Source organism: Diachasma alloeum, unplaced genomic scaffold, assembly GCF_001412515.2.
Source record: "Diachasma alloeum isolate Michigan unplaced genomic scaffold, Dall2.0 Dall_scaffold_00533, whole genome shotgun sequence".
In the NCBI taxonomy this organism is placed as follows: Eukaryota; Metazoa; Arthropoda; class Insecta; order Hymenoptera; family Braconidae; genus Diachasma; species Diachasma alloeum.
The window spans coordinates 411,912-425,253 of NW_021680665.1; the positions used below are offsets into that span (position 1 = coordinate 411,912).

The 13,342-nt window shown below is 37.0% G+C and overlaps 1 protein-coding gene across 6 annotated transcripts in view; it reads left to right on the forward strand.

Annotated features, from left to right (window-relative positions):
* LOC107042873 (anoctamin-8) overlaps positions 1-13,342 on the forward strand; it is a 61,239-nt gene that overhangs the window by 32,891 nt on the left and 15,006 nt on the right. For 5 of the 6 annotated variants that reach the window (XM_015264090.1, XM_015264092.1, XM_015264093.1 and 2 more), the window contains exons 9-12: positions 2,408-2,463; positions 2,738-2,812; positions 2,904-3,224; positions 6,152-6,349. In XM_015264090.1, coding sequence (XP_015119576.1) covers positions 2,408-2,463; positions 2,738-2,812; positions 2,904-3,224; positions 6,152-6,349 — 650 coding nt within the window. The remainder of the gene's footprint in view (positions 1-2,407; positions 2,464-2,737; positions 2,813-2,903; positions 3,225-6,151; positions 6,350-13,342) is intronic. The other variant, XM_015264094.1, reaches the window with a different exon arrangement.

Consider the following 13,342-nt stretch of genomic DNA (forward strand, 5'->3'; position numbering starts at 1 on the left):
TACTGTTTTACCCCACTGTTAACTTACCCCGAAATCCCGTTTTTTGTCACTGTTTAAACCACCCTGAAATCCTGGTCTTTGTCACTGTTTAAATTACCCCGATATATACCATTTTATCCCACTGCCCAATTTACCTCACTGACCAATTTACCCCGATATACCGTTCTACCCCACTGTCCATTTTCTCCCAGTATACCATTTTACCCCACTGCTAACTTATCCGATATCCCATTCGACCCCACCGTTAAATTTACCCTGATATCCTATTTAACCTCATTGTTCATTTATTTTCCCTTCCATTCACTAGGCTACATTACCCCACTACACATAGCACTATCATACCTGTTCCATGAATTACCTATATAAGCCCAAAAAGTATTATCAGTGTCAGAAGAAACAGCACGGACTAGAGGACTCCCGGACATTCACCGATCATCGAAGTTAAGCAGCATCGAGCCGGGATAGTAATTGGATGGGTGACCGCTGGATAACATGGGGGACCGTTAGATCGAATTCTTTTTTTTTTTACTACCATGATTAGATTGACGGATTACATACATTGATGTACTTAATTATACTCCACCAATAAAATTGGGGGAGTTATTAATGATTAATTAATTATTGGAACCGGTGAGAGACCCAGAGTCTCTCGCCCATAGACTCTTGGTTCTGGTCGGCCAATACAATAATATCGCACAGTCTCTTGCGAAGAGTCTCTCAAAAGTATGTATACTGGCGCTGAGCAATACTCTTTGAGAGACGCAGACGCAAGTCTCTCAGACCCTCAAAGACTCATTTTTTCATCCCGGCATTTGATTCAAGAAATGAAATGATATCTTCTGAGGGCAAAAATATTTCACAGAAAGTGGGGTTGATCAAGGAATACGTAATTCCTAAGTTACAGGATTGCTACCATATCATTATTATTATTCTACTTAAGAATCAATTTCTTATTTTTGAGGATTGGATAGTCGAAACAAAAGACTACTTTGTTCCCTTTTCACATGAAACGAACATTTTTCGGGAGCAAAAAGCGTTGTTTGAAAACATCTTTTTTTTCTTTCAAAATACATTGATAAATGCCATACTATACAAGTTTGTGAATACCGAACGCTCGGTGTTTCCTGTATAATGGTTGAAACAACTCTGGAACTAGAAGATTTAGATGAAAAATGTGGAAAGATGGAGTTTGGTGAGGATCTAAATTTTGGGTAGATGTGAGAGGTGTTGTCACAGGATAAGCCGGGACAGAATTAGAACACTGATTTATAAAACATCACTATTTTTTAGTGGACTCGAGCCACTTCGTTAACGTAATATATACACTTTGGTTTGAACTAGATTATTGAGTGTCTCAAAATTAAAGGAAATTAATTTACTGAATTATTAAATCACTGTTGAATGTCTTTGATAATTGTCTCTGATAATCATCTTTAAATTTGAGTAGTTGATATACTTTCACGTGATGCTACAATTTAATACACGTGCGGCCTTCGCAATTGCTAAATTTCAACCCACTTTTCGGAGGTTTCGCGATCCCCTGACCGTTCAACCGAAGGTTCTCGAAGATTGTCGATAGGACCGACCGTTTGCCTGATCGATATATAACTGCGTTCCAAGCAGATCGGTTGTGCTTATAATAATTTTTAAATGTGCAAAACTTTTGCACATTTATAAATTTTCCACAAAAAAATTATTGAGATTTCTTCCAAACAATTTTTTGAGTAAATTTTTTTTGTAAACTAATATCAAGAATCATCTTGGTTCCTCCTACCTACTCCAAAATCCTATCCAACAATATCTTGTAACGTTCCAATATGTGGAATGCTATGTAAACTCCCGTCTTTAGTAAAAAAAAAAAAGAATTCAACGAAAATTGGAATGTAGAGGGAAAAAATTCCGCATTGTCCCAACTGAATTTCTTTTGTCGGGAAAAAGATCTTTAAGAGAGGAAATCTGAAACTCTTTATTAGAAGATATTTCGTGAGTGAACTAAAAATGATTTTTTTGCCTTGTCTACCACTTCACTATTGAATTCACTCTTCTCAAACACATTATAGAGATTTATTACTTATCTGCACGTTTGTTTAGAAACTTTTATTATTAGCAATTCATTGCAGAAACTTGGTGGTAGTTTACAAAAAATGTAGAATGAAAATTTCTCAAAATTAATTTAATAGTGGAAGAGAAGCGAGATAAGTCCAGTTGATGAACATCTCTAAATGTGCTTGAGATGAATATTTACCTTGTCTCAAGGAATCCAATAAATGTTTCTGGTGAACATTTCTTGATTCGAAGATATCCTTCAAGAAGACTTATTTCGTAATACCACTTCACTATTGAATTAGTCTCTCTTTTTCTTGTTTATCGTAGATATAGTATCTATAATTTCTTTTGTTGGACGCAGAAAACTATCGTCTTGACACCGAGTACGAGAATCATCTGATCTACAAAGTGGCACTGGTAATGATGAGTTTATTCTGGTCAATTAATAATCGAACTCCATTTTAAAACTGTAGGAAAGAAAGGAATGATTGCATGAAACAAATGGTTGGAGAAAAAAATATGTTAGGTATAGGTGTAGAATAGAAAGATTAGAATACCAAGAATCTTTTTTATAGTCAATTATCCACTTTTCATTATATCCCAACGATTTACTTTCTGAGTGAATTCCTAGATAAGTAAACTTTTTAAATTTCTTCACTAATCTCTCAATTTAATCAATTGTCTATTTCAGTTTCAGTTCGTCAACTCATTTTTATCACTCTTTTACATCGCATTTTATCTTCAAGATCAAGAAAGATTGAAAGAGGTGAGTAATTAATTCACACAGTTGAAGAAAAAACTCAATTATTTCTGATTATTTTCTCATTCCATGTGCTTTTCTTATTTCTTAAAAATAGCAACTAGCAGCGTTATTGATAGCTCGTCAAGTGATAAGTAACTTGAAGGAATCAGCAATTCCCTATCTCATCGAGCAGCTCCGTCTTGCTCGCATGAGTTTCGAACTCTTTGGTGCTTTAAGCCCAAGTGAAGCTCGGGCACCTCCAGGTACAACTGAAGAAAAACCATCAGAAACGCAGCCCGAGGAAATAGATGAAAAAGATGCCAAAGAGGGACAGAAGGGAAAACAGCAGAGGACAATTAGCCAAGCGGAGCTTGAAAGTTCTCTCTACAGAGTAGGACATCCTACTAATTCTCTACTTAGTGACGTTACCTTCAAGGTTTGGTCTAGACCTTGCCAAAAGCTTCTTTCGTCGTTCTTTTCTGTCTTTCTAATTGTTTGATTAAACTCGCATGTTAATTGATATTTTTCTGGCCCAATAATTAATCACGATAAAAAAAATCCTAAAAATCAATCAATTCATCTGTGAAGTGGCGGAAAGAGTGAAGTCAATCATCTTTATCAATTAGATATTTGTATAAAACATGATTGTGTTAAGGGAAAAATTTTAAGATACTTTGATTGTTGTCCGGAAATTTTCAACAAATTCGCGATCGCAACATAGATGTGTGGTCTCCAAACTGATTACTCTTGGAAGCCAACCAATGAGATCACGGAGAACCCAGTGATCTTGTCGACTGACGCCTATCATTGGTTCACTCCCAGTGATTTCATTGGTTGGCCACCAAGAGTGGTTAGTTTAAAGCTCACTTGGTGGCTCTCACATCTACGTTGAGATCGCGAATAAATGTACTATGTCTCGACGAAAAATCCCGGGTAGAAATCACGCCGCTCGAGCTCGGCTCGGAACCCGTATCCCAGCTAGAAATACGCCACTCCGCCCCAGCTTGGGATAAACTCCGCGCGCGTCACATGTACCCGAGGTTGAGCCGCGTCACGCGCTCACAGCCCAGCGTTAGACTATTACGCGAAACGCTTCGCCGGGCTTTAGTTGAATGGCCACTGCTCAACCTCGGGTTCATCTCCAATTACTCAATCCCAGTATACTTAACCTCAATAATGATTTGACAGGTCCGATGGCATCGTGATTTGAGCGAAAAAACAATCGAATAAATGTGAAGATGGCATGCTTTTTCAGATGAACAATCACAAGCTCATCAGAAATAACGTGATATTAACTAATCGAATGGGATTAATCTGAAAATACAAGGTAGAACAATTCACTGAAACGTAGTCAAAACTTTCTTTTTTCTCGCGAATACAACAAACAAAATCAAGAAAAATAATCACTTGAAAAACGTTAACGTTGTTCTTCATTCAATAAAATAAAATAAACGATCTAAAGTAGTAATGATTGAGAATTATTCTTTATTAATTGGAACAATAAAAAAAAAATCGAAAAAATTCAACTCTATTTCCCTATCTCATATCATTTCCCTATATCATTTCCATATATCTCCGCACTGTGAGGAAGAAAGCCAAATTTTATGGGTTGTTATTTTGAAGCGAGTCACAGTATATTCGATGACAGAGGGGAAAATCAGTAAATTTCAAATTTTATAGAAAGTTCAGTGGAATTCCATTTTTTTCATTGTAAGAAGACAAGGATTTTCCAAAGTATTCAAGTTTTAAATCGATATTCTAAAAATGCATAATATCATTCTATTTCACCCTCCACTCGAAATGACACGACTCAATCGGAGCTGAGTTCTAAGCGTTGAGCCACAGCTCAAACTCAAGTGCCGGGTTATGCCGTCTGATGAGCGTTTGACTGTGAGCCGGTATGGAGCGGCGTGTCGCGGCGTGAACTCGGGTCAAGCGGCAAGCCGAGGCTGAGCTCGCGCTCAAACGAGTTGCGGCTGAATCCCCGGTTGAATTTCTACCCGGGATGTTACTCGTTAACCGAGAAAAAAGTTGCGAAAAAGGTACCATGAAAAACGCGTAACATTTACGTGATGAAACGCAATTGTGATGAATAACAGATGTTTCGTAGAACTCGCTCTTCTCCGTGCGAATTTTTATGGAGTGTCACGTAAAATAGTATATTTCGTCACTAGGCCGAAAGAAACTTTTCCGGCCGTGAGGCAGCGCTTCACGGACGCTGCGCTCCGCTCCGCGTCCGTGAATCTCTGCCTACGGCCGTCATAACAAAAAATACTGTTCGTCATACGGCCAAAAAAAACTTTTCTAGCTCATATGATTGCAGCCCTCGCCTTCGGCTCGGGCTGCAAACTCATATTCGCCAGAAAAGTTTCTTTCGGCCTAGTGACGAAATATACTATTGTTATGACGGCCGTAGGCAGAGATTGAAGCGCTGCCTCACGGCCGGAATGACAAAAAGTACGTTTCCATTATATTCGCTTCACATAGTTTTTACATAAAAATTCCCGAAATAGTTTTCCGCCCACTTTTTACGTGGCTTTTGTCACGTAATTTTCCGAAACTTTTTTCTCCGTGTACCGACATAAAAAAATTCAAAATAAATTCTTAAACTACTCTATGGTATAGAAGCATTGATAAAGAGGCACTTCGGCGGGGAAATTTCAATAACTATCAAAATATTTCTCCGAAGTTTTCCCTGAACCTACTAGTCACGAAAATACTTGGAAAATATCTAGAAAATGCTGTTGCGAATTCTCTACATGAATATGTATTGATTGTTGATCTCAGAAACGAGCGATTCCACAATAGTATATCGAATCCTTTTTTTCATCATAATGCATGTGAAATGGAGTTTTGCGTTCGTAGTGCGAGTAAAATATAATTTCACACACAACATGATGAAAGAAAATGTCGGGAGACAAAATATCAAAACGTGATGAAGCGTCTTTTGATACGTTCTCCTAACTCGATTTGCTACCGATATGATTCAACAATCAAGAATATGAGTTATATAGACTCAAATGTTTTTACCACTTCTTCACAGAATTTCTGTTTGTGGTTCGATTAGTTCGTTTAGTTGAGCAAAATTTTTGAATAATTTAATTTTGGTTTCTTCATCGGTCATACCCCGGTCATCGACGCTCCAGATACACTTTAGCAAAAAGGTAAATTGTGTCCCATTCGATTGTTATTATTTACTCTCCAGCATCTCAAGCTCTACTCATTTATTAAATAAGTATTATCAGTGCACAGCGATTACTTTGCTTACATTCAATCAACTAGTGCTATAGTAATCTAGAGATTAATGATTTATTATATTATTCATCATTATTTTATGGAGAATAATATAGTGGGCTTTTGCAGTATGATGGAGCGTTCTCAGAGCATTTGGAGATGCTGTCACAGCTGGGATATGTTTGTTTGTTTTCATCTGCATTTCCACTCGCTGCGATGGCTGCTCTTTTGGGAAATCTTCTGGAACTTAGGGGGGATGCTTTCAAGTTGTGTTTTGTTCTCCAACGACCTTTTGGGAGACGAGTTTCTAGCATTGGAACTTGGCAGGTAAAATTAAGTTTTTTATTCATGATATTTTCTGCGTATTTACTCACTTTCTATGGTGAAAAAGCAAACATTTCATGCAGTATATTTATCGACAATTCGGCAACTGAGTCATGTGTGGGGCGTTTCATGCTACTTCGATCAAATTGAAAGACGTTTTTTCCAAACTTCAAGAAAAATTAAATATGTTGTCGATTTATTCCATGCATGTCTTGGATGGTGATTAAAAGAAAATTTTTTCGAAGTTATGCGGAATCAAAATTTTAGGTGGGGCCAAGTGAGTTATTTTTTTAAAGATATAACTCGACAAACATGAATTTTATCAGAGACGTGCAAAACAACTTTTTTATTCAAAACAGGTGTAAGTTTCGGGAAAAAAAATCCAGTCTCGAAGAAATTGAATTTACAATAAATTAATCAATGGACAAATTAAAAAGTTAACAAATCATGCGTGCATGGTGTGAAAAATTCGAAAAAAATATATATTATAAAGTAGATATCCAAGATTTTTTCTATTTAAAGCATTCAAATGATTACGGCTTACGCTGCTAAGTTTCAAAGATACAATATAATATATGAGTACAAGATTTTTACATATTTAACACTGCTTATATTCATGTAATTTATACTTTGATATTAGAGCTTACCAGGAATTTATTTATAATCTTGAGAGCACTTTTTTGAAGTACACTGAGAAAGTAACTATCATAGTACGGAGGGAAGTACAGCCCTTGGACATCAGATGCCCGAACATGAACGGTCTGTCGAGGTCGTAGAATGGGCATTGCCAAAGTACATGGTTTAAAATTTTAACTTTAAATCCTCAACAGAAAAATAACATTCGGACGCCAGACTATCCGTGATCCCAACGCTCGCCAATGAACCGGTCATATAATAGTGGTTAGTCCTGGCTCTATTTATCCATAATATTATTTCTCGCAAAAGTTTTTTCTCTTTACTGAACTACGGTTTTCTATTTAATTGATAAAATTTCTCGAAATACTGTTTGCCTTTATCTTTGGCCAATTCTTCTATCATCTAGTGAGTTATTCCATACGATTCTTTTTTAAAAACGTTCCGAACGTCGGAGGTACCTTGATATGTTCGTCATAGGAATACTCGGTAGGCTCTCTAGCAAGCTCGTCAGCTCTGTCGTTCTATACCTTTTGTGGGAAGGTACCCATACCTTCCCACACACATATGAATTGCCTGTACTCTTGTTTCATCTCAAGAATATAAGGATTTACTTTTATCGACGAGATTGGGCCAAAGAGATATCACAGCGCTAAGAGAAACGCTCACAATCAAAAAGTTGTTATTCAGGTGTGATAATGCTATTTTTAGGACTAAGTTTAATGCTAGACATTCAGCTATACATACGGAGCAAATATGATTGATACTTCAAGACCTATTGATATTCAACTGTGGGGAGTAACAGGAGAATCCGACTGACATATAATTCGCTATTTTACTCCCATCTGTGAAAATTTCGATATTTACGGGTAATGTTTTCCTCTTGACTGTTTGTCTTGGCCTATTGATTTCTATCGATGATAAATCTCTTTCCCAGATCCCAGATTTTAATGATCAATAAGTAAGGAAGATATAACGGTATCATAGTTATGAGAGTACAAATTAAATTGATCATCACAATACAAATGAGGAAGGATGGGTTCGATATCTATTATACATTCCTTAAGTAGGCGGGGTTTCGTCGTTCTTTTATTATCCAAATAAAATGAGATGATGGGGGATGAGATCTGTAGTTGTCGGTTTGATAGGATTTCAGATAAGTAGGTCTTACATAGGAAGGTGGCTCGGGATTCAATAGTGGGTTGTTTACTCTCTGCCGGCAAAATTTTGACTGGAGTTGAATTTCTGTAACCCATACATATGCTAATTGCAGCGTTCTCCATTCTCTCCAGTCTAGAAACATGAGTCTTCCTTGACGGAAAATAGAGGAATAGTCCATACTCTATTATTGGCTGTACAAATGATTTAGATAGAATTATTATTGTTTCAAGATCAAAACCCCACCATACTCTCCTCAAAAATTTGATCATGTTAAGAGATCTCAATGCAAACCCTAGGTTTATTCAAATGCTCTTTCAAGTTAAGTTTGTGATCCAGAATTATACTAAGAAACCTGGCAGACAGTACGTGATTTGCTAACCTTGTACGTTTATCAAAGTATTTCTTGGTGGATCCTGCTGTTTATTGAAATGTATAAACCCTGTTTTTGAAGGAGAGAGTATTAAACCAATCTCACGTAAGTTTCACTCATAATGTTCACAACTTTTTCAATATTTGCAACTATTTTCCTCACAGATGCGAAACTGTGAGGGTACGATATCGTCGGCAAATTGGGCAATGACATCTTTCGGTATATTCTTAGTGATTTCAGATACATATATTGTGTAGTAGGGGTGAGAAGACCCCCTCTTGAGGAACACCTTTATAGACAAATCCGAGAAGGGAATTGAAGGATGCGTGGATTGATCTTTTATATATGAGAAACTTGACGAATGCAATAGTTTTTACAGAAAAAAAAATTAATAATTTTGCTAGGACATCCAATGTCGGAAATTTTATCTATAAGAAGAGACACTCGACATTATCAAATGCAGATTTAACATCCAGAAAAACTCCAAGAGTTTCGCGGTTTTTATAGAGATTATAATCGGTGTAAAGAATAAAGTTGCTTAGATTGCACGGTACTACAGAATTTGGGTCAGTTTGACCACAATTATGAAACCTACATGGTTTTGAAGATTTTTTCACGCTGATTACGAATCTGAAAAAATCCTCTAGGAGGTCTAGTTATAGAGTAATAATATTGAAAACCGGAAAACTAGCTAAAATGCTCAGTTCGAATAATTAATTAAAAAATGACTTTGGTCGTTCTGAGTTCGATTAAAAAAACGCTAGATTGGTGGAATTCTCATCTTTCTAGTGATTGCTCCCTCCCTTCGATTCGTTGCGCAGAAAATTCTAAAAAAATTCATGAAAAATTAGCATTTTTTGAGAGAAAGAATGTTTATGGTTGGGTGGAATGGCCCGAAGTTAGTTATGAATTTTTGGAGAAGCGCCAAGTTCAAACCGATACCAACACGTGTTGTAACCTCCAGTGGATTGTAATCAGGACTAAAAGATGCCCTTCCTTCAAGGAAAACTCCTGATCAACCTAGTGAAAAATCATCGTGAATTGTGGAAGGATGTCGCACCTGATTTTGATGCAGAGAACTCAGCCGTCTGGGAGGAAATTAGAAATTATTTTAATCCTCCCATTTCAGGTATTTACTTTTGAATGGAAAGGAAATATTCAATTTTGATATTCGCAACTAATTTTTGCTACAATCAGGCCAGCAAGTCTGCTCGAAAAGTCAAAATCAAAATTCATTAAAATATCAACGAGTAGAAGAAAGTGTTTCCGTGAAAGTATCCATAATAGCCTTTAGCACGACTAATTGCTGGTGAGGAAATTACGGATTTACCCAGGGATCTACAAACATTGATTAATTTATAAATAACAGACCGAATTGTGAGTAACAAAATTTGTAAACCCAAATTTGAATCCTTCAGATCATTCCAGGGGTAGGAATTTTAACTATATAGATTTCTGTAAAATCACGCTTGTTTTTTTAAACCGAATAGTTATTCAAAATATATTTAAATTCAAATTTGATTCCCATTACAACTCCAAATTTCTTGATTAATAATTAGTCTCAACTCAAACCCTATCCCTAAATCAAACCCTTTTCCTTTATATTTTAGAAAAAGGTAAGAGTATAAAACTTTGCGTCGTCCAATAATTATAAAATCTAATGATTTGAGCTTTGATTTTAATGTGACAATTAAACATGTCCTAACAGGACCAACGAACACTCCCTCCTTAATTTTCGCAGCACTCAGTCCTGGAAATAATTTTTGCAAATAACTGAAGGCTTCTCCATCTGTCGACAGTTTCTTCACGAAATTCTGGACTAATCCCAGTTTTATATGCAAAACTGGGAGACAAATCAGATCAGGATCGGCAAGCGGTTTCCTTATAACATTTTTCTTTCCAGACTGGAGAGTATCTCGAAGGCTATCCTTGCGAATGTAATGCTCTGAGCATGCTCAACTATCCCATTCGCAAAGGAAGCAGGGAAACTTGGTGTTTCCTAATTGTAGGTCAAAGACGAGGGCAACCATCTTTAAATCCCCGCAAATTCGCTACTGGTAGCGCTCATATCCAATTTTCTCGAAAAGGTACTTGATTATGTCGTGCTTCTCCTTGAGTGTGGTGGAATAGGCGATTGGGACAGATGGATACTAATTCCCAATGTGTAGCACAACTGTTTTCAAACTAGTGCATGAGAAATCTATGAACAATCGCCATTCATCTGGCCTATGTTCAATCCCCACACTCTTTATCAATCCATCAATAACAGAAGCATACGTGAGCTTTTCTTCTTCCGTGAAAAGCTGTTGGAAACGGCGATCTCTAGCACGGAAGTACGAGATATGTACTCCCGGAAGTAAAAGATTACGCTCCTTCAATCTTGATGCTAACAACTCTGCGTGGTATTTAGATAAGCCTGAGAAATCCCTCACCAAATCATTCAGAGCTTCCTGAGTGAAGAGTTGAGGCTGATTCTCGAGTTGGGCTGACGACTCTTCATACTCAGGATTCCTGCTGCTCTCGCTCACTTCTCGAGAAGACATCCACAGATTTTTGATTGTCCACCAATTTCCAAGCTTCGGTTTGTACTTAGCGCTTCTGTACTTGTCGGTTTGTACTTGGCGCTTCTCCAAAAATTCATAACTAACTTCCGGCCATTCCGCCCAACCATAACCATTCTTTCTCTCAAAAAATGCTAATTTTTCATGAATTTTTTTAGAATATTCCGCGCAACGAATCGAAGGGAGGGAGCAATCACTAGAAAGATGAGAATTCCACCAATCTAGCGTTTCTTTAACCGAACTCAGAACGACCAAATTAATTTTTTAATTAATTATTCAAACTGAGCATTTTAGCTAGTTTTCCGGTTTTCAATATTTTATTACTCTATAACTAGACCTCCTAGAGGATTTTTTCAAGCAGATTCGTAATCACCGTGAAAAAATCTTCAAAACCATGTAGGTTTCATAATTATGGTCAAGCTGACCCAAATTCTGTAGTACCGTGTTGTCATAACATGGCCTGCTCTTACGGAATCCGGCTCAGGAATAATTCCTCGGTTCACAATCCATCATTGGAGATGTACTTTAACCATTTTTTCGCATAACTTGCAGAGGGACGACAATAGGGTGATCGGTTTAACACCGTTGCCTTTCGGTTTAAGAATGAATGAAACGAATTAGGAAGACCACTGGGCTAGATATTCTGATTTTGCATAGATGTCATTAAATATATCGAGGATAACAGTAAATATTGAGGGCAAAGCGTTTTCAGGAGGCCATAGTCAAATTCATCTATGTCCGGAGATGACTTGGAATTCTGTGAGTTTGAGCAAAGTTGAATTCTGCGTAGGTGAACAGTGAACTCATTAAGTCGTTGTCAAAACCTGATGGGTTGTAGGCTGGGTCTGTCGGACACCAAGGTGGACTAAGAGTATCAAATCAAATCCTAACATTTTTTTCCATTTGTAGGTGTTCTTTTTTATTTATCGGTTGATTATTCACCCAGGCATTCTTCAATATTTTTCCCGTGCTCCGTGCTAAGTTTGATTAATTCTCATGTCCACCCCGCACGCGAATTCTCTGAAATTTGATTTTTTCCCTTGAAGGTTCTACTTGCAGGAGCCCAAGTTTTCTTGTGAAAAAAAAATCGTGTTCACTTTTTATAGAGGCCCACTTTTTATGAGCTGCTCTGCGTAATCTCTTGATTCTGTTACACTCTTCATCCCACCGGAATATTGGGTTTCTGTGTATGTGTGAGGCAACATTTTCCCTACGGGAAGTATGGTCCTGAATTTTTTATTTCACTAGATTTGTAAAAGACTCATATTTCTGGGTAGCTGCGAGGTTATCATATTCCACATCGACAGAACGAGAATATGATTCTTTTAATGATTTTTCAAGTTCTACCCCGTCAGTTCTTAAGATGAGTTTAAAGGATTGCTTTCTATATATCTACTTTCCTAGGAACAAGTGAAGGAATATTGGAAAATGCCAGAACCCCAGCTCTCGTCGTTTATGTAGTATTTAATTTTATCCACAAATAATGTACTCGATAAAATGAAATTTAAGTTGGATTGACTGTATTGATCTGAGCGAGTAATGGTATTACTATTATGGAGATATACATTATGAGCTAAAACACATTCGCATACTCGTTCACCATTCGTATCATCTTTGGGGTAGTTTCAGGCCATATTATGGGCATTGAAATTGCCAATTAATATCGGATAGTCTGAGTTACGTCGAGAGATATTATCTTCTCCCACTCTGAGAGAGGAAGATTGAGTTGCTTGGTGAGACCCTTATCATGAGCATCAACTAGGAGCATTACCAGTTCATTATAACTAATGGGATATTTATCTGCGTTTTCTGCGAAGTGGAACCATGCTGTAACAATCTCAAATTTTTTTTTAATAACATTTCAAGGCATGCTTACGATACTTCAACATCATATTCCATTTTCATCGAAATAAAAAAAAGCCGATTAAAATAGTATGGAACGCCCCATGTGTGGAATCCTTTCACCCCCGCCTCCGAATTTAAAAAAAAGGTGAATAAAAAATTCACATTGAAATGAAAAAAATACATCGAATTGAAAATGGTTTAATTTGATTTTATTTTGAAATTTATGAATGTTACATTTGAATTGTAATAGGGAGGATTGCGTGAATGATTCTATTCCTTGTAACCAGTCTCCATGGTGTCGGAGGATGTGCCATGAGTGAACGATTGCATACTCAGGGCTTCCATGTCAACTCATTAATAAATTACGAAGTTGATGAATGAATGAATTAAGGAATGGCTGGGGTTGTCCTACAAACCCTACAGCAC